This window comes from Puma concolor, chromosome C2 (genome assembly GCF_028749965.1).
Source record: "Puma concolor isolate L17-30 chromosome C2, mPumCon1.1.hap2, whole genome shotgun sequence".
Classification (NCBI taxonomy): domain Eukaryota; kingdom Metazoa; phylum Chordata; class Mammalia; order Carnivora; family Felidae; genus Puma; species Puma concolor.
In genome coordinates this window covers 5,641,762-5,662,685 of record NC_141675.1, presented here as the reverse complement: position 1 = coordinate 5,662,685, position 20,924 = coordinate 5,641,762, and the positions used below count along the sequence as shown (strand labels likewise).

The 20,924-nt window shown below is 50.0% G+C and overlaps 1 protein-coding gene and 1 long non-coding RNA gene across 3 annotated transcripts in view; both read right to left on the bottom strand.

Moving 5' to 3' along the window:
- Positions 1-20,924, bottom strand: part of ITGA9 (integrin subunit alpha 9) — a 344,865-nt gene that overhangs the window by 235,665 nt on the left and 88,276 nt on the right. For both annotated transcript variants that reach the window (XM_086720437.1, XM_086720438.1), the window contains exon 15: positions 19,736-19,896. In XM_086720437.1, coding sequence (XP_086576563.1) covers positions 19,736-19,896 — 161 coding nt within the window. The remainder of the gene's footprint in view (positions 1-19,735; positions 19,897-20,924) is intronic.
- LOC147577057 (uncharacterized) lies at positions 4,256-6,524 on the bottom strand. The gene is made up of 2 exons (XR_015255941.1): positions 6,266-6,524; positions 4,256-6,033 (listed from the first exon to the last, which is right to left on the bottom strand). It is a non-coding gene; the product is annotated as an uncharacterized LOC147577057 (long non-coding RNA).

Below are 20,924 nucleotides of genomic sequence, written 5' to 3'. Positions count from 1 at the left end.
TGGCTTTGTCGTTAATAAAACGATCCCCAGCTTCTTGGAATCCGTGTCTATTCCTTGCCGGCACTACCTTGGTCCTAACCTAGCTTTATGGAACTTTTGGGCTCATTAACTGACGAGGTATATCATCTGCTACATGCTGACATTTTCTTATCAAGAGGATGGGAAGAAGGACATCCAGCCTGGGGAAGTCTAGGGTGAACGAGGAAAAACTGTCAGGTTCCCGAGAGCCTAACAGATGAGCGTCACTGTTAAATCCAACCATCCCAGACTCCAATGTGCTCGAAGAGTCGAGCCAGCCGGGACACCAGGTGAGAGGATGTCAACCAGTCGGAGGGAGCTGGCTAACGGGAAGGAACTGGCCCATCCATTTAACCCCCTTTTTACAGCATCTTCCCCATACTCTTGTGGACACACAGAAATAGGGCTGCTTTGAATTTCTTCTCCTTCACTTCTTTCCCTGGTAGCGGGGTGGGGAGCACAGATTGGCTGAAGGTTGGATACGAAGCAAGAAAAGAATAAAAACGAAGGCTGGGTATCTCACCAGTGGAATATCAAACTGGACACCCAAAGGAACAGGGGACACTGAGCTCCTGAGGGGAGGAGGAAGTGGGGGACTGGGGAGATAGACAAATGCCTGTGACTGCTCAGGCACAGAACTAGGAGAAGGGGCGAGATCACACGGAGGTAGCCTCTGGTCCAGTGCAAGGAAGGACTTGCAGGTGATGCGCACCACCCAGCTCTGGTTGGGCTGCCGAACCCACCGGAATCCTCCCACAACCAGGGTGGCCGCCCCCCACCCCCACCCTGCACTCTATTCATGGCTCTGCTCTGGGAACAGGGGGAACCCCCCAGCACGGCAGCTGGAGGCCGAGGAGAAGGCCGGCCAGAGCTGCGTTTCCCAGGCATTCCACACGGGTGGAGAGCATTATTTGTGGCACACAGGAAATGATTACGGCCTGACTTCAACACCGGAAGCACCTCTAACCAGTCATAGTGTTGGCTCACTTCATCCACCTTTCGTACCCTCCAGGGCCTCTGAGCATTAACAGGACTGACAGATGAGTCCCTCCCTGGGAGGTCTGTCTTTGCGCCACGGGTGAGAGCACGGTCACCGGAAACGTGGGCCTCTCCAGCCCCAAGGGCTTCTTGACCCATGGCCTCCGGTGTGACCCCAGGAAGCCCGACCTGATGTCGGTAAAAGCTAAGCGGCCCGGGGTCACCTGCAAGCTAGGTGACCACGCCAGCAGACAGCGATGATGCTGACACTGTCACAGCCGGATGGCAATCAGGGGGCCTCCCACAGGCTTTCTGAAACGCTGGGAAGATTTCACAGTCCCTCACCACCACGTTTATGGCCCCTTGGGCTGCAGAAACTCCAGCTCCGGAAACTGAGAAGCCTGCTCCCTATCTGAAGCATAAGGACAACCTTTAGAGCACTAAAGTGTTCCTCGGAACCTCAGGTGATGGAAGCTGTGCTCTGTTGGTTGGTTAAGGAAACAAGCATTTCAAAAACCTAGTACAAAAAAACGAATGTTTCATTAATAACGTTTCTACGGATTACATGCTGAAATGATAATATTTTGGATTTAAATCTTATTAAGATGAATGCGACCTGGTTAACTTTTTCAACACGGCAACTAAGAAAATTTACAATTACACGTGTGGCCTCCATTACATTTCTGTTGGGCAGCACCATTCTAGAGTTTCCACTGTGGGGACAACAGCCCTTCCCGGACCGAAGTAAAAAAGCCACCACTGCCTTGCAGTCCCGCCTGCACGACTCCCTGTCACCTAAATCAACTTCTTGTCACTAGGCAACCCAGCAAGCCATGGAACTGACTTTCTACACAGGGTGATAGCTCGGTAGACGGCATAGCCTTGGACCATTTCCTGAAATTGGGTCCCTCCCTCATTCCTTCCGAGGCGGGTTAGGTAATCTGGGAAGGGATGTAGGGTAGTGTTCACATGTGATTCCACAATCACCATCCGGTGGGCCTTTGGTATTACACAAATACAAAGCAAAATTACCAGGGGCTAAAAAGAGGCAGTGAGGGCACCTGCCTGGAAATGCCAGCTCAGTAGATTCACAGAAGACTCCTATGAATGCATTTGCACGTTTCTCGTGTGCTGAGTTTAGCTCACTGCAAGCAAGGTCTCACTTTATCTTTACAGTGACACTATGGGGTTAATACCTGGGCCCTGGATTTTCCCGGTATTACATTTATAGCCAAGAAGAGAGATTATCCAGAAAGAAACTCGTTACTTTTAAATACATGACCCCAGAATGGTAATGTCGTATGTGGATGTGTTCATGCGGTTTCATCCAGCAAATTCTTTCCAGGATCAGAGAAGTTTGATCCATTACATCAGGGGAAAAAAAAATAAACGTCTCCTTCGAACTTCAGTCCATGAGCCCTATTCATCCTTTGAAACGGACAGTAAGGAAGAAATGATACTGGAACTTATTCATTTGACAAGCGTTTTGGGGGTCCTACCGGATATTAGGCATGGCTCAGAGTGACCGTGCCAAGTGTCGTAAGTTCCCTGCCCTTAAAAAGCTGACACTCTGATAAAGGAGACGAACGAACAGTAAGTACCAACGTGTTACAGGCAAAAGTGTGTCCTTCCCAAACCTCTATGCTGAAACCCAGCCTTCGGTGCCTCAAAACGTGGTCCTATCTGGAGACAGGGTAATTAGTGGTAATTAAGTTAAAATGAGGTCTTTAGCATTGGCCCTAACCCAGCATGACTGCTGTCCTTGTAAGAAGAGGTGATGAGGACACAGACAAGCACGGAGGGAGAAGCAAAGGAGCACACAAGGAGGAGGTGGCATCTGTGAGCTTGGAGAAGGGCTTCGGAAGAAACCAGCCCTGACCAAACCTTGATCTTGGACCTCCGGCCTGCAGAATTGTGGCTATAAATTCCTGCTATTGAAGCCGTCCAGTCTGTGGGATTTTGATAGGACGGGGCCCGAGCAGGCCAGGACGCCAAATAACAAGCGGGAAGAAGGCCCAGCCCACCTGAGGGGTGGGGGTGTGGAGAGGAATCAAGGTGGTGGGAAGTTATTCTGGAGAGGGAGCCTCGCGGCTAGATCAGGAAAGGAATGGTTTGTGCAGGTGGGGGTGGTGGGAGGACAGCGACAAGGGTGAGCGTGAGGAGTGCGGGAGGCCCGGGTAGCCTGACGTACGGAGCCTCACTTCCAGAACAGATGTCCCCGCAGAGCAAGAGTTGTTTTGGAGGCAGGGGTCGTGTTCGACGGGGCTCCATCTGCACGGGGCTCCACGGCGTCTGGCAGGTGCTCAACAAACGGAGTGGCTGGTGCACGTGATTGGCCACAACAGGCCCACCTGGATGTAGGTCACCACACCGGTGATGCGCGTCGAAGCGAACTCAAAACTCAGAGTGGGGGGAGAAGGGCAAAGCCGTCAGGTGGCCGAATAAGACCATGATCCGAATGCAGATGTGAGAATCCGAGCTTCTCAAGGGCGGGCCCCAGGGCTTTTCCGTCCCTGCTGCCCCCCACTCAGCCGCGCCTGGCACCCAAGACATACGTGTTGGTGGGCCGAATGTGTGAACCAGACTTCAAGGTCTTCAAAATATTCATTGACGTTTGTTTTTTATTTTTATTTATTTTTTTAGAGAGAGTGAGAGAGCATGCAAGCAGGGGAGAGGGACAGAGGGAGAGAGAGAGAATCTTAAGCAGGCTCCACACTCAGCACAGAGCCCAACATGGGGCTCCATCCCACGACCCTGGGATCATGAACTGAGTCGAAACCAAGAGTTAGACGCTCAACTAACTGAGCCACCCAGGTGCCCCCTGACATGCATGTTTTAAATGGCTGAGGCCAAAAACAGATTGGGAAGTCCAAAGAGAGGACAAGAACCTCCATTTCCCCAGGCCTCTCCCTTGCTCTGGGCTCACCGACCCACCCCGAGCCTCTCTCCTATCCTGGACAGACCACATCAGATGCAGACACACATGTGCAGCCCTGAGTCAAGTTCTACGGCCAACATGGGAACCCAAGCACCGATGTGCCTGGAGACAGGCCTCCCAGAGCCAGGACCCTCTCTTCCTCAGACCGATCTGATGTCATCAGACAGCAATCGACACTTCTTATGGGCCCTGGTGCTATGATTACGTAATTGGTCCAAGGTCACAGAACTACTGAGCTGCCACATGGGATTCAAACCCAAGACCTGGCTGGTGAGCAGTTGCGAGGTCCTGAGTAAATCAAACGCTCAAGTGTCAGATTCGTCAACTCTAAAATGGGATTTTATTTTGTCTATGTATATAGAATGACAATACGTGTAATTTTATGTATAATTTATCGCATGTCATTAGGTTCTCATAAGGACTAAATGTACACGTAAAACACTTTGCGCAGTCAACATTTAATAAAAATAGTTGCTGTCACTGTTATCGTTGACTTTTTTTTTTCGTTTTGCACAGCCCCAGTGCAGCATTTGAAAAAGAAGCAATTTCCTGTCACGCAAAACTTGTGGGATGCGTCGATAGACTTTACTTTGGGGTCCCCATTATTCCAAGTATAATGACGCAGGTCTACATCGGTCTTATGAGAAGACCCCAAAAGCCAGGGGTTGTGTTTTCAGGGTGGGGGCTTCCCTGGCTGGCTGCGATGTGGGAGCACCCTTTCTACCACCCACATTCATTACATCCTCAAACACAGGGGTCACCAGGAGCCTGGTGTCCCACTGTAACCTGCAAGGGAAGAGAACGTGTATGACCACCATATCTGTCAAATGCGGGAAGAACCCACACAACCTAAGTCGTCTCTCATTCTCTTTGCTCCGAGAGAGCCGACCCCAGGAAAACAGGAAGAAAGAAAAAAATCTTAAGTTATTCTGCTTAATAAGAGCTTGTCCTTCAAGAAGTTCCTAGTCTCTGGGGAAGAGAAATGGATTTCTGGCATGGCTGTACCCAAAACACTCCGGTGAAGCCAAACAGAACGGCCAAAAAAGTTATGCTCCGGAAGCTGACTGCTGACAATTCTGTCTTTCAAGCGACAGGCAGTGAGCGGACAGGGGACCCCGGCTCCCGCACCAGCCCTCCTATACGGGGCCCTCCCTCTGTTACCGCCAAGCATCCGCGTGACCCAGTGGGTCGCACAAGGTCACAATGAAGCCAGAGTGTTGCCAGCAGAACTACATTCCCTCCTCACTGATGGGGGGCTCTCCCACCAGCAGTGCGAGGGGAGAAGCTTCTGGCCCCTCTGAAGCCTTGTGATGCCCGGGAAACGGCCCAGCGACGGTCTTCATCCTACTCGACTTGTAACTCTTGGTACCTATTTGTTGCAGCTCCTTTCCTCGTAGAGTGCGGTCTGTGGACCAGCAGCACGGGGGTGACGGGGGAGCTTGGCAGAAATTCACCTCAGACCTGCTGCATCAGGCTCTGCACGTGACACTTCGCACGGTCCCCAGGTGACCGGTGTGCACGCTGCACAGGGGCCCTGGGAAGCCGGCTTACGGAGGTAACTCCGTCTTTCTAACTTGCTCCGTTCCGGATGAAGGAAGGTGCCAGTTATGCGACCATCTGCCCTCCTCTCTTCCCACATAGATTTCTCGTTTGGGCCACACTTTCTATTTCCTTCTCACCATCTGCTGCTAATCAGTAAAGTCAAAAAATCCCCCGAACACCTAGGAAATGAGTCTTGATCCATTCCACACAGGGAGGCGGCAAGGCAGAATCATAGATGTATGGGCTGGAAAAGGAAAGAGGGGCTCAGTGCTAACTGGACCCCTACTATGGAGTCGATATTCTCCCGCCCATTTTCAGCCAAGGAAACTGAGGCTGAGCAATAAAGGTGAAGCAGGTTGCCCACGACCACGTGACTGATGAGACAGAGCTGCCCATCCTGGCTTGTGCCATGCAGGAAAGTGCTTCAGCTCCTGTGCTCACAAATGCTGAGTTCAGAAGGAATCACTCTACCCCATATCATCAGGACAGGCGACCTTTATAAACCACAAGGCAGTTTTGCAATCTGTCTCCAACTTTAAAATGCTCTTGCGGGGCGCCTGGGTGGCGCAGTCGGTTAAGCGTCCGACTTCAGCCAGGTCACGATCTCGCGGTCCCTGAGTTCGAGCCCCGCGTCGGGCTCTGGGCTGATGGCTCGGGGCCTGGAGCCTGTTTCCGATTCTGTGTCTCCCTCTCTCTCTGCCCCTCCCCCGTTCATGCTCTGTCTCTCTCTGTCCCAAAAATAAATAAAAAACGTTGAAAAAAAAATGTTTAAATGCTCTTGCTTTGGACCCAGCAATTGTGTCTCTCTCCTCTATACTGCCACCGTTTATACAGTTTCAGGCCACAGAGAAGAAACGGAGGGCATCAGATGCAAGATTGTGACACTCCTTCAGGAACAACCGATTTTCTCAGTTCTAAGGCTCTTCCCCGCCCCTCGCGGTATATGGCCTATAGACACCGTGTGGATACAGGCACGTGTGTGTGCATGTGTATGTGTTTATGTGCGTGACTGCGTACACGCTCCAAAAGGACCCTGGAAAGACAGACTGGAAGCATATGTGGTTAGTGGCCACCATAAGGGACAGTACAGATAACAGTACGTTTCCGTCTCAGAAAGTTCTACAGGACAGCAGAGCTCTCCACTGTTAGAGTGTGTAGGACGTCCAGCCACAACTGTCACCTCCCGACCTCCCTTAAGATACGGTCAGTGAGTTGTTAGAAGTCACTGGAGACTCTTCCAAGGGGCCTCAGCTCAGATGGAAAGAGCCTTTTGCCCTTCTCCCTTCGTGGAAAGCAGACACAGTAGCTAGAACTCAACAGCCTTCCTGGTACCATGAGGAAAAGGTGCTCCCAATGTTTGAGGAGTGTCTTTGCTTCTTCTCTCTTCCCCTCACCTTGGTGACCTCTTCAAATCTCATGGCTTTGGGTACAATCTATCTGCTAATGACTCCCAAGTTTATACCTCCAACCCAGACCACCACTCAACCTGCAGGTTCATATATACACGTAGCCACTTCACCATCTAATGCGCCCTTCTAACTCAATGTGTCTAAATAGGAACTCCCGATCTTTCCTTTACAACCTGGTCCGCCTGCAATCTTTCCGATACCAGTTGAAGACACCACCATTTGACAACTCCATGCTTCCAGTTACTCAGGCTGAAAATTTTGGAGTCAACTAGGACATCTCATCCCCTGATACCTGACTATCAAAGCCTCAGGATCCACCTTCAACAGGAACGAGAATGCGACCACTTCTCCCCAGCTCCACTGCTATCACTCCAGGGGAGCCACCAAGCTTTCTTCCTGGATGCTTGAATAGTCCCCTAAACGTATCCCTGCTCCTATCTCATCTCCTATGGCCCATTTCAACATGGCAGCCAAAAGGGTCCTTTCAAAGTAAGAGCCCTTACTGCAAAGTGGAAGGTAAGACCGCATCGCCGCTCTGCTCCCATGTATTCAGGGTAGACGCGAGTCCTCCCCATGGCTTGTGGGGCCCTCTGTGGTCTGCCCCATGCCCACCACTGCCACCCAGACTCCTCTCCTCCAATCCCGCTCTCACACCAGCCCTCCGCCCCTCCTCAAACACGTCTCACACCCCAGGACCCTCTCTGAATGGTTCCTGCAGGAATCCTTCTTGCCAGCTGCCTGCCTCCTCCCAGTCTCTGCCCAGATCCCACCTTCTCGCTAAGGTTGCCTTGACCTCCAGAACCCCAACCCCGCACTCCCAACCTGCTTCACCTTGCTCTATTTCTTTTCTTTTTCCATCGCCCTCATCACCTAACACGATTTAAATTACTCCTTTATTATACTTATTGTCTGTCTCTCTCCACTGGACACGTGAGCCCCCAGAGGGCATGGAGTTCTGTCTGCTCCCAGACCTGAGAACCCACACAGTCCAGGACATAGTAGGCACTCAGTAAATACGTCCTAAGTGGAAGGTCATGAGAATCGCATCCTTGGGCCACTGAAACAACACCAGAAACTTCTCTCCTATAAGAAGTCTTATAATGTGGAGAAAGGTCAACTGATGTGCTTAAGCCCCTGTAGCCAGGTCTCCATTCCTGGTGGCTGGATGGATTCCTGTGAAAGCCAAGGGTATCATGCTGTATCCACAGAGTGCAAGGAGAACGGGGAGCTCCTTGTGGAGGTAATGACACTGGAAGGCCTACTAATGACCCAATCAGTACATCACCTCCCAGGGGCTGGAACTTACCTCTGCTCCAGGGAGCAGAGGAGACGTGGTAAAGCAAGTTATCCTGCTATTATGGCCATCTCCTTCAAGTCCTTAGCTGACTTGGAATTCTTCCTCAGAAGCTTTCCCTGGACAGACCCCCCCCCTCCCCCGCAACTGCCACCCTTACCAGATACAGTCATCACCCTCTGACGGATGTCTTTATCCACATCCTATCTCGACTTGCAGTGCAGCACAAAGGGAGCTCTCTTCCCCCACTTCCCCTTCTTGCAGCTCCCAGCCAAACACATGACTCTCGTTTTCAGTCTGGGCGTGAGCCCCCTAGCCAGCCTCGGAGATAGCACTGGATGACCGGCGAGCTGGCCGCAGGGTCTGCTGCCTTTGTAGGAAGACACTGGGCTCGTCCACGTTCATCCAGAAGCCACTGTGGGCCCTCCCACATGGAGTTGGACGTGTCTCAGACACAAATGCTCTACCTGGGAGGAGACAGCAAGGGCTCTGTGGCCTGGTGGAGGCAGCCCTGGGGGAGACTGAGGGGCCAGCTACTCCACAAAGGGTGGTTTCCAGGCCTGGTACTTCTTAGTTCATGTGGAGCTCCCTTATTAGGTCAAAGAACTCTCAGCTGGCTTTGGGAACGGGTGCCTCAGGAGGGAGTAAAGACAACAAAGAAAAGCATAATAGTACACTTTGGGCCACCTTGATATGCTGCTTCTGATTAGAGTAATTGGCAAGAGAAGGGCAGGACCAGCCCTAAGGTTCTACTCGATCAGATCACCATGCAAGAAAACCGAGGGGCCGAAGAAAGCGGCCAACCCAACCCACGCTAATCAGGACTGGGCCAAACTCAAATCTCCAGAGGTGATGGGATTCCCAGGGTTTAAACTGGCCTAAGGGAGATCATCTCCCCTGTCCCAGGCCCTTTCCCTCCTCCAAGACAACTCCACAGTCAGCCCATGATTCTTTGGTGTGTAAAGGGTTGCTGAACAGAACCCCAACATGCATATATGGGGTAGGGAGTGAGGAGTGGCTACCTCGATAAACTTAAATAAAATCTTTTTCATTATTTTGAATGGAAACTATGAAACTACCTAACAGTTTCCATCAAAACACAGAGTGCCTCTGAACCCAATGTACAAATAGAAGAGCTGTGGTCTGGTAGTTAAACTAACCCCACAGATTGACTTTCTGATTATTTGTCAATCTAAAAACCCACAGGAAACAACAATGAAAAGACGCCGATAACCAAACATCTGTGTGTAAGGCAGGACTTGAGTGACGTGACCAGCTTAGAGACAAACACAGCAGACACAGTGGTCACAGCCAGCGGAACGTTCTGTAGCAGGCTTGCAAGAGCCAATTGTTCAATTTTTAGAAAGTGCATGAGCCAGTGGTTAAAACAGCCATTCTCAACTTGCATAAGCTTACCATCAAATGAATTAAGTTAAAGGAGGATAATAAATACTCAAAACTCATTACTTCCTGATTATTTTATTATGCTTTACTATCATCTATGGTCTTGAGGTTATCAGATCTGGCATGTTCCCTCATGTGTGGTAGAAATACTATACAATAACATACTACGGTACATCTCTTCCTAACGCAATGATGTCACATTGATACAATGACATCAGCCACGGTGGGAGTATTTATACCAGGGAAACTGGCAGAATGCTCTAAGTCAGGCCCTCTCCCCCGAGCGCTGGTTGTTACACATTACGAGCACACCACAGCTCCACGATGTGGTCATCGAAAGCTGTTACCCGTGGTGGCCATGTGCTCCTCCCAATAAACGGAGAGCTTTGCAATCTTGGGCAAATTACACAGCCTCTTTGTCCACGCCAAGCCAAGAGGGCGTGGCATAAAAGTCCTAGGTTGGCTGTGGCTTACACTTACGAGAGGTGTTACAGTGTGGTAATGAAGGGCCCAGCCTTGGGAACCCCACTTGCTGGGTTCAAATCGCACCTCTGCTTCTAGTCAGCTGTAAGGTACGAGCAAGTTCCTTGACTCCTTTATGCCTTGTCTTTTAACTGCCCCAAATAAGGATACCAGCAATCACTACCTCTCACATTAGTGTGAGAAGAAAACGAAGATTAAAAGCAGTCAGACAGTGACTGTGTTTGCAGCTTCCGTTATCATTTCACCGAATGTCCAATGTCGTGGCAATTCTCTTAGTGAGAACCACTTTCAAAGGGGGTGTTCTTACCAAATTCTTTACTACCAATTTCGGTATTATCACATCCCACTCTTTTACAAATAGACTATTATCTACTAGAGAGGATCACAGAGAAATCCTGCTGCTTTCAAAATTCAAGTTCACTCTGGGGCATCTGAGTGGCTCAGCCAGTTGAGCCTCCAACTTTGATTTCGGCTCAGGACACGATCTCATGGTTCATGAGATCTAGCCCGTGTCGGGCTCTGTGCAGACAGCATAGAGCCTGCTTGGGATTCTCTCTCTCCCTCTCTCTCTGCTCCTCTCCCACTTGCACACTCTCTCTGCCCCCCACTCTCAAAATAAATAAACTTAAAAAAAAAATTTAAGTCAACTCCAAAAGTTTACCATAATTAAGAGTGAATATTTAAAAACAGAATTACCGTATGATCTACTAATTCCAATTCTGGGTATTCACCCAGAAAAAACAAAAACAGTAATTTGAAAAGATATCTGCACCCCTATATTCACTGCAGCATTATTTACAACAGCCAAGACATGGAAGCAATTTAAGTGTCCAGGGATGAGTGACCAGATAAAGACGAGGTAGTATGTCTACACACACACACACACACACACACAAATAAGAATTTATTCCTCAGACATAAAAAAAAAAAAAGATGGAAATCCTACCATTTGCAGCCACACAGATGGACCTTGAGAGCATTATGCTGAGTGAAATAATACAGAATAAGACGAATGCCTTGTGATCTCACGTATATGTGAAATCTAAAACAAAATTCACAGAGAACAGACTGGTGATTACTCGAGATGGGGGTGGGTAGGTAAAATGGGCAAAGGAGGTCAAAAGGCATAAATTTCCAGTTTTAAAATAAATAAGCCCTGGGGATATAATGCACAGCATATGCTATAGGCAATAATACTGTACTGTATTTTTGAAAGTTGCTAAGAGACTAAATCTTAAATAAATGTGTAACTAAATGTGGTGACAGATGTTAACTATACTTACTGTAGTGAGCATTTTGCAATGTATACATATGGCAAATCATTAAGTACACCTAAAACTAATATAATGTGCTATGTCAATTATATCTTAATTTAAAAAAAAAGGGGGAATAAATAAGCCATGGAGGAAATTCCAAAACATGAACTACTAAGAGATGATCACTTTGAAAGAAATCACTTTTACAATAAACACGTAAGGTTTAGGTTTGAGGGGGTAAAGAAAATCCTCATAACCCTTGAAAAATCGTATTTCAAATAGAGGGACAAAACCAGGAAGACAAAACACATCATCAGGTGTGACTTCAAAAGAATAGTAGTGCTCTAAGGGCATCGACAACATACAGGTAAATCCAGAGTAAATAACAACGAACAGAAAGTTGTCTCCTCAAATGAGGACTTCAGCCGCAATTGATATAAGGCTTGTCTCATACAACATACCAAAAAAAAAAAAAAAAAAAAAAAGCCTACGATAAAACCATCAGTGTCGACGCCATGCCTCTGTATTTATATCGGCCTTGTTTCCAGGAAAAAAAAAAAAAATTGAGGTGGGCAAAGCCATTGTATGAGAATTATTGTACCTTCAGAGCTTCCGTCACTGATCCCAAGGTCTCCGGTGACACTGTCCAAACGCAGAAGACCAAGGACCCTTCAGTCCACCCAGCAAAGAAATCAATGGCCAAATGGTACTCACAGAGGATAGCAACACCCCTGTGGAACGTCCACCACACCCCTTCAATTCCTGATCACTCCCCAGTGTGCCCCCCAGCTCTCCACAACAGTCTCCCGGAGGAGGTCGCCAGAGGAACCACACTCCGGGGGTTGAATTCAAGCACGGGCTCCAAAGCCCAGCCACTGTTCCTTGTGACATCTGCGTGACCAGAGTGCATCACATGAGCCGCTTTGCAACGGGGCTGAACAGTGATGGCAGCTTCCTTCCCACCTATCAATCCCAGCCATCTCAGCCTCCCCACGTCCCCTGCCCCACGTTATAGCATGTCTTTAGCAAACACTCAGGCTACCTGTGCCACCTACAGCCAACGAGAAGCTGACAAAGGCAGAAAGCTCGCTGCAGGAATGAAGAAAGATACCCTCAGTTTTCCTCGGGCACGCCACAGTTGAAAGGCTCACCCTTCTCAGGCAGGACACGTGTCCAAGGCCACCTCAGAGACCACCAGGGCCCCTCCATCTGTCCTCTTCAGGGGTCCTAGCAAGCCCTCAACCGGGACACTATAGACTCAAAAGTGGGGAAGGAGAAATGACTGCAGCTGGAGGGGACGTTTCTTGCATGTTTAAGGGCTATCCCGCTTCCCCAGGCAGGCTGAGGGTCTTCTGAAAAGGGACCGTGCGCCACATCGAGAGAAGCAAAGTGAGCTTACTAACCTACAAACTCCAGGTGAAGTGAGCTTGGAGCTGGCTTATTTATTTATTTAACGGTTTATTTATTTTTGAGAGAGAGAGAGACAGAGCGTGAGCAGGGGAAGAGCAGAGAGAGAGGGAGACACAGAGTCCGAAGCAGCCTCCAGGCTCTGAGCGGTCAGCACGGAGCCAGACGCGGGGCTCGAACTCACAAACTGCGAGATCAGGACCTGAGCTGAAGTCGGACGCTCAACCGATTGAGCCACCCAGGCGCCCCTGGAGCTGGCATTTAGAAAATCCCCTGGGCAGGTTAAATAAAAGAAGGGACAGTCTTTCAACAGAACACCAGGCAGCCATGGAAAAGAACAGGGAAATTTCGTGCACCAATATGGAACAACCCTCAAGATGCCTTTAAAAAAAAAAAAAAAGTTCGGTTGAAATATAATCTATATACAGTAACATTTACCAAGTTTAACTATACACTGTGATGAGCTGTAATAAATGTATTTGATCATATAACCGTCACCACAGTCATGATCCAGAATATTTTCATCCCCCCAGAAAGGTCCCTCTTGCCTCTATGCAGTTAATTATCCCCATCTCCTCCCCATCCCTGGCCCCCGGAAACTACTGATCTGCTTTCTGTCTCTGTAGTTGGCCTTTTCTACAATGTCGTATGAATGGAACCACAGTACAAGTAGTGTTTTATGTCTGGCTTCTTTCACTTAGCGTAATGCTTTGGGGTTTGGTCGTGCTATTGCATCAATGCACGCACACGTTATTGCACGTTAGACACGCATACACGTGTTGTCACACGCATCAGTTCTTTGCTACTGCTGAGTAGTATTCCATTGTACACATTTACCAAAATCTGCTTCTCCGTGTAATTGGAAATTCTAAAAGGAAAATGCAAGCCGCTCAGCAGTCTGCCACTGCATGCTTCCAGGGACGTGAAAAGGGGACGTAGGCACACAACTTTGTGCATTTATTGACAAGCTCTTGAAACACACACAGGAAACCGGAACCACAGCTGCCTCTTGAAGAGAAACAGAATGGCGGAGAGACGTCCCTTCTCCGTGTACCTTTTGGTACAGTTAAAAATTTTTTTAAGTATGGACAGCAACTAGGAATTCAAATAAATAAGCCTTAAGATGACTTCCTCCATGTATCCATCTATATCCCCTTTCTCCAAACCCTACAACTTTCTTTTTTAGCTATTTCTTTCACTCATCCAGATGACCAAAAAGATTCAGCGTGCTACTTTCCCGATAAAGAAGGAAATGTTGTCGTTTTCCTTTCTCCTCTTCCTCACGGAGTCCTTACACATCCAACTGAAATTTCCCTTAACTATGTGCTTCATAGGAAAGGAAATAAAGCCCTCTAACATCTGACCGCCGCACCCAGGAGATCCAGAGGCCCTGCCAAGGCACAGCCCGTCGTGCGACCGGAGCTCGGTCGGAGGCATCTTGTTGGATGTGAGAACGGAAACAGACTGGACCACCTGGGCAGAGCCCGAGGCGTGACCTCTGAGGAGACCCGGTGGCCAGGGATGCCCTGCCCTTTGCCAGACCAGGCCGACCATCTGGCCCTACCAACGACAAAGGGGCCACAGTATCTTAGGGTTTCAACTCTGCTGAAAAACCCCTCCCACAACACGAAAGCACAGCCGCGTGGACATCTGCAGCTCCTCAGGAAAGCCCGTGCGCATTCATACTCCCTTGTCTGGTGCGGGGTCGGGGGTTTTCCCCTCGTCCCATTAATCCTAGTTCTTGGCTCTCCTGACAATGTCTGACACACGGCTTTGCTCACTGAAGGTTTTCCCAAGGCCTCTAGAGGGGTCGCCGGTCCTCACGGTTGGGAATGACGTAACTGACCCTGTACCCCGGCCTCCCCCGACCTCCCTGGAGAGTTCCGGCCGCTGCCCTGCTCTCTGACTCCTGAGGAGGCTCTCACCTGCCCGGCACACACACGCATCCAGAGTCCAAGGCCTGGCTTCTCCAGACACTGTGCGGGACTTGAGGGCGGAGCCCAGGTGCCACCCTGGGGAACACACACATGCGTGCCGGGAAACAAGGGGGGAGTGACGGGCCATGCTTGTTCGGTCTTCAGGTGGGGCCACGGGCCTGCAACTCTTCCCTGCTGCGTCATGCCACCAGCTCCCAGCAGCAGGTTCCGGGGAGGCGGGCAGTCCCCACCCCGACCGGATGCTCCCTGGGACCGTCGGGCTCCAGCCGACCAATCAGTCACTTCAACGAGGCTCGGCGGGACGAGCATTTGTTCTGTGCCTTTCATCCCCAAAGCAGGAATGAGGACAAGCTCCCGGGACACAGGAGGCTGACGGCGGCATCCCCAGGGCCCACGGCAGCGGCCGGCCGTGGCCCGACGGAGCCTTGAACAGACAACCCTCAGCAGGCAAGGGGTGGGGGAGGTGGATCCAAGCAAAGCAGAGCAGGGCCAGGCCTTCCCAGACAGGGCCCAAGACACGGCTTTCCACAGGGCTATCTCGGGACCCACACGTTTGTCAAGTCATCCCCCAGGGAGTACCCCTCCGGTCAGTTCGGTGTGGTGTCCACTACGTCCTTGACACGTCCCTAGCACTCCAAAATTTCCCCTCCTCGTACATAGGAAGAGTGGGCCACTTCTCCCCAGACTTTGGCAAAGGATGAAATCCAGTTAGACTCTGAGGACGCTGTTGTGTCTTCAACGTATTTATTTTTGCAGTTACTTTCTGTTTGGTATGCGATCGTGCGTTTTCTGCATACACGAGGGTACAAAGTTTCCGTTTCAAGTTATTCTACTGGAGGCAAAAAGCCAGCTGATTTAAATAAAAAAATATGAAATAAAATACCACGGGAGGCATGTGTTTGAGATATAAAAAAAAAAAAAAAAGCAACATCCATGTAGGTGGTTATATCCATGGATATGATCACTGAGGTGCCAGAAATGCTGGGGTGAACATGAGAACTGAGATGCGGAGGCTTGAGAGGCACGTTCCGGAAGAAAAGGAGTCAGTTCACCTTGACAGGAGCTCAGAGCACACATGACGTGATGCAGACGATGCGTCTAGAAGTGCGAGCCGAGGGCAGGTTGTGGGGAGCGCTGAGGCTGAATGGCTTTCCTCCAGTGACAGGGAAGACCCCTGAGAGGCTTGGAGCCACTTGATTAACGGGAGGGAGCCCATCCCCCAAACTGGGCTGCTCTGGGGGAGGAGGGGAGTTAAATCAGGGCATGTGGACTCTGAGGCAGAGAGGCCAGGGAAGCAGCCAGAACCGCCTCTGCTCTGTGGGCCACAGAGAGGTCTTGAGAACAGACCCCGAGGAGGATGGGACTTCTCACCAAATCCCCACCAGGGCCGAGAAGGGAACAAAGCGTGGGACAACACAGCTAGCCTGGGCGGGGGGGGGGGGGGGGGGGGGGGGGGGGCAGGTGTTAGCTCAAAGAGTCTTCTACAATAGAGATATTTATCGCCATATATGGAAGGAAAACTTCTAGGGAAAAGAAGAAAAAAAAAAAAAAGATTGGAATAGGCTTAAAGCAAAAAAGAAAAAAATACCTAAAGATAGCCTAAACAAAACACGCCCAGCCCTTAGCGCCTGCCTAACTGTCTGCTGGCCATATGGTGTGCGATAAGCCAGAGCGCTTTTATTTACCTTCCGTCAATGTCTGCAAAGCTGAGAGCCAGCCCATGGAGAAGGTTCCACTTGCAGCAGAGGCTACACCAAGCCCTCATCCCTGGATGGCCAGCACCCCCCCTCCAGCCCTTGCTTCAGGAGGCTGCCCCCTGCCTCTCCCTCCCCACCCTGTCGCCTGCCTCAACTCCCACAAGAGCCACAGCTCCCCCAGCTGTTTTCCCATGATGGACAAACCAGGGCCAGGCCTTCTGCCTCCTCGGCCAGCTGGGCCACACCATGGACAGCCAGCCAGCTCCCCAGGGCTCGCCCTCACTGGCTCACTCTGCCATTCACCAGGGTCCTCTGCTATGGCCCAGACAACAAGAGATCAATACATTTTCTCAGTGGATATAAATCATCAGCCACCTGAGCGCCATTTAACAGGGATGCTGCTTCTTGAACCATAAAGGCCACAGAGGCACGAGCCTTCCTCAAGCATCCCACCAGCCCCATGTCCTCACGTGAGAAGATGGTCAAGTATTAATCATGTCCTAATTTCTCTAGGTCCAATGTACTAGACTGTTCTCTCGCTCCTCCCCAAGACGACCCAAACCATCACATACAGGTATGTGCTCGCACTGCCCTCCCGGGCTGCCCTCACCCTCCCCAATCTTCTGACCACCCCCTTAGTCTCTCTTCTTGAGGGCCATGGTTCTTTTGTGTTTTTAGATTTTCTTTGTCTTTTAATTCTTTTTGGGTTCTATACGTGGACACAGAAGTAAAAGAAAATGACACTTAAATATGAAAGAACTCTTTGCAATTAAATCCACAACTATGTATGTTTAGCTCCAGAGGCAGGCTCCCAAGTCCACATTCCCACGCTTCCAACAGGATGCCCGGTTAAATCTGAATTTCAGATAAACAAATAATTTTTAGTACATATATCCCATGCACTATTTGGGCTATGCTTCCACTAATATACGTACGTATGTGTATATATATATATATGTACATATACACATATATACACACACACACACACACACATATATGTATATATATTTTTTTTTATTTTTTATTTTTATTTATTTTTTTCAATATATGAAATTTATTGTCAAATTGGTTTCCATACAACACCCAGTGCTCATCCCCACAGGTGCCCTCCTCAATACCCATCACCCACCCTCCCCTCCCTCCCACCCCCCATCCACCCTCAGTTTGTTCTCAGTTTTTAAGAGTCTCTTATGCTTTGGCTCTCTCCCACTCTAACCTCTTTTTTTTTTCCTCCTCCCCCTCCCCCATGGGTTTCTGTTAAGTTTCTCAGGATCCACATAAGACTGAAAACATATGGTATCTTTCTCTGTATGGCTTATTTCACTTAGCATAACACTCTCCAGTTCCATCCACGTTGCTACAAAGGGCCATATTTCATTCTTTCTCATTGCCACGTAGTACTCCATTGTGTATATAAACCACAATTACTTTATCCATTCATCAGTTGATTGACATTTAGGCTCTTTCCATCATTTGGCTATTGTTGAGAGTGCTGCTATAAACATTGGGGTACAAGTGCCCCTATGCATCAGCACTCCTCTATCCCTTGGGTCAATTCCTAGCAGTGCTACTGCTGGGTCATATATATATAAATATGCTGTTTATTAGTGAATTTAACTAGGAAGGCTTTATGTTTATTTGCTAAACTCTGGCAACCTCGGCTATCGGGAAGCAGCCGGACCAACAGCCTTGGGCAGCCCTGCTCTGCCCCCCTCGTTACCCCCAGAGGCCACCACGGAAACAGCCCTGCCCCCAGCTGACACCTCATCACCTCATCATTGCTGTTCCCTGAGTGCACTTTGCAAAGGCCTGCAGGCTCTTTGTGGCCCCATCTTGAGGCCTGACATGAAGGGCAACCCTTTTCAACCAAAGCGAGAGGTCGCAAAGAGCCCTGAAGGAAAGCACTTGTGGAAGAGACCCAGCACGAGGAAGCCGAGGGCAGATGTCCCATCTCTGGGAAGTATGGACACACCAAGCATAGGCACTTAAAGGTGTCGCAGCCTGTCCTGGGCAGCCCCCCACCCCCAAGGGCACCCACGAACTAATGTAATCTAAGACCTAGAGGCATGAGGGGCTGGCTGGCTCAACACTCTATAAATGGCCTTCACCCGGGCCATAGGGCTGCTGGTCTGGGCAGGCCCCGGCACGAGTCCTGGCAAGAGACATAGCCCAACCCCACTGAAAAGCATCTCAGGGGCACGGACGCACGGGCTCTGGGCCAGACCGAGTGCCATGGGCGTGTGGGGCATTTCTCTACATACGATCCAGAAGCATCAAGAAGCAGCTGTTACCCTCCTGCTCCGGCACCAACAACTCAATAATGGAATGAGACTCTACTCTGCGGACTATTTTTACTCTCGTCCAGAAAGCCACGGGCTAATATTAGGTTGAACTACATGAAAATACCAGTTTTGTAAGTCAAGAATGTCAGAATATTGGCAGCTACATATGGCCCAAACAAATCATAATGCCAAGTGCCCGCTGGGAGTCAGACTCCGCCCAAGGCCCTTCAGGTATATGTGCCCACTTTAGAGATGCAGAAACTAAGACACACGGAGGTCAAAGCACCACCCAGCAGGATACACACCAGGTCTGTGGGACTCCAAAACCCACATCCATTTTGCACCCATGTGGCCGGTTCACATGGGTCGTTCTATCTCCCATGCTCTCTGCCGGTGGGTTGGCACCTAGCCACGGCTGCAGGATTGGGCACCACCGGGACCCCCACCCTGCCGGCACCTGTCTACACAGAGGCCGCCCTGTAGCTAATCAAAGCCTGGCGTCCGGAATTAGCAGCAAAGTGTATTTAACAAACACTCTCAAGAGGAAAAAAATACTTGAAAGTTTATTTAGAGTATGAGGGAAAAGGGGCCAAAAAAAGCACTCCTAAAATAAACAGAAAGTAATCAAGGGATAAAACCTAGCCCAACTAGTTTTAAAATGCCTTAGCCATGACTATGCACTAGCATGCAGTGGACCACTGAGGAAGCCATCAGGCGCGGTGTGATCCAGGACCACTGCAGAGACAGACACACGTGCTTCCACAGCTCTCCTCTGACAAGACCGCCGAGCTTCGAAGAGGGAAGAGGACAAGAAGCCTCCCAAAAGGACAAGTCAAGGTCTGAGAGTGTCACTGGTCTCCTGGCCCACCATGAGCCCCCACCCCTGCCTCCGAGGCTAAGACCAGCACAGTAAGATAAATAAAAGGGCTGTCGGGCTCCAAGTTGAAAAAAAAAATGAATGTTCTCCTTTTTGTGAAATAAAGTGTCAGGAGTCAGAGCGTTCATAACACCCAACAAAAGTAGTTCCCACGAGCGTGCAACGAATACCCACAGGGATTAAGGCTTGAGAATAAAAAAGAGGACTGACCTTCACGTGGGCCACGTAGTGGTGACACATCTCCTCCATGTGGACCAGCTGCAGCTTCTCTGTGACCTGACCCACGGACTCGCCCAGCAACACAAAGTAGACCCTGGGCAACTGGCCCTTTGCCTTTTTGGCCACATCAGCCGTCAGAACGTAATTGAGGCCTGCCAATAAATAAGGTCAAGATGTCAGCACTCACAGAAGGCCACCTCGGTGCCCCCTCACAGGCTCACGAGCGCATTTCACACACCACCTAGCCCTCCACAGCACAGAGGACGGCCACCACAAGTCAACACCTTCGCGGAGAGAAGCATGCAGCCAGGGCCCTCACAGAATCAACACACACCCAGGCTGCCCCCCGCCTCCCTGGTGATGCTCTGTGTGCCACACTCCCTGGCTCTCCCTCACTTAAACCCCATGAGCTACCAACTGAGTCACCGATATACGCATCAACAATTAGCCGTACTCAACACAGCATCCTGAAAAGGGGATACCATGGTGAACCTGTAGCCTATTACTAAAATCTGCAGAAATGATCACGGCTGCACATTATCCTGATTCCTATAAAGCAATGGGGCATATGCCCTACACAGGCAGCAATCACCCAGTAATTCACAGATGCTGAGTCGTGCTCTCCAAATTTTTTTTTAATATTCATTTATTTTTTTTTTAATTTTTTTAACTTTTTTTTTTTTTTTGAGACAGAGAGAGACAGAGCATGAACGGGGGAGGGTCAGAGAGAGAGAGGGAGACACAGAATCCGAAACAGGCTCCAGGCTCTGAGCAGTCAGCACAGAGCCCGACGCGGGGCTCGAACTCACGGACAGTGAGATCGTGACCTGAGCCAAAGTCGGATGCTTAACCGACTGAGCCACCCAGGCGCCCCAATATTCATTTATTTTTGAGAGAGAGAGAGAGAGACAGAGTCTAAGCTGGGGAAGGGGTAGAGACAGGGAGACACAGAATCCGAAGCAGGCTCCAGGCTCTGAGCTGTCGGCACGGAGCCCGATGCGGGGCATGAACCCTTGAACTGAGAGACTATCACCTCAGCCGAAGTCAGACGCTTAACCAACTGAGCCACCCAGGCGCCCCTAGTCGTGCTCTCTAACTGCTACATCTCTTGGACCGTGTGCCATCAGGTCCACCCGGCACTGACTACGTGCCAGGCACTATTAAAGGCATGTGACATGGG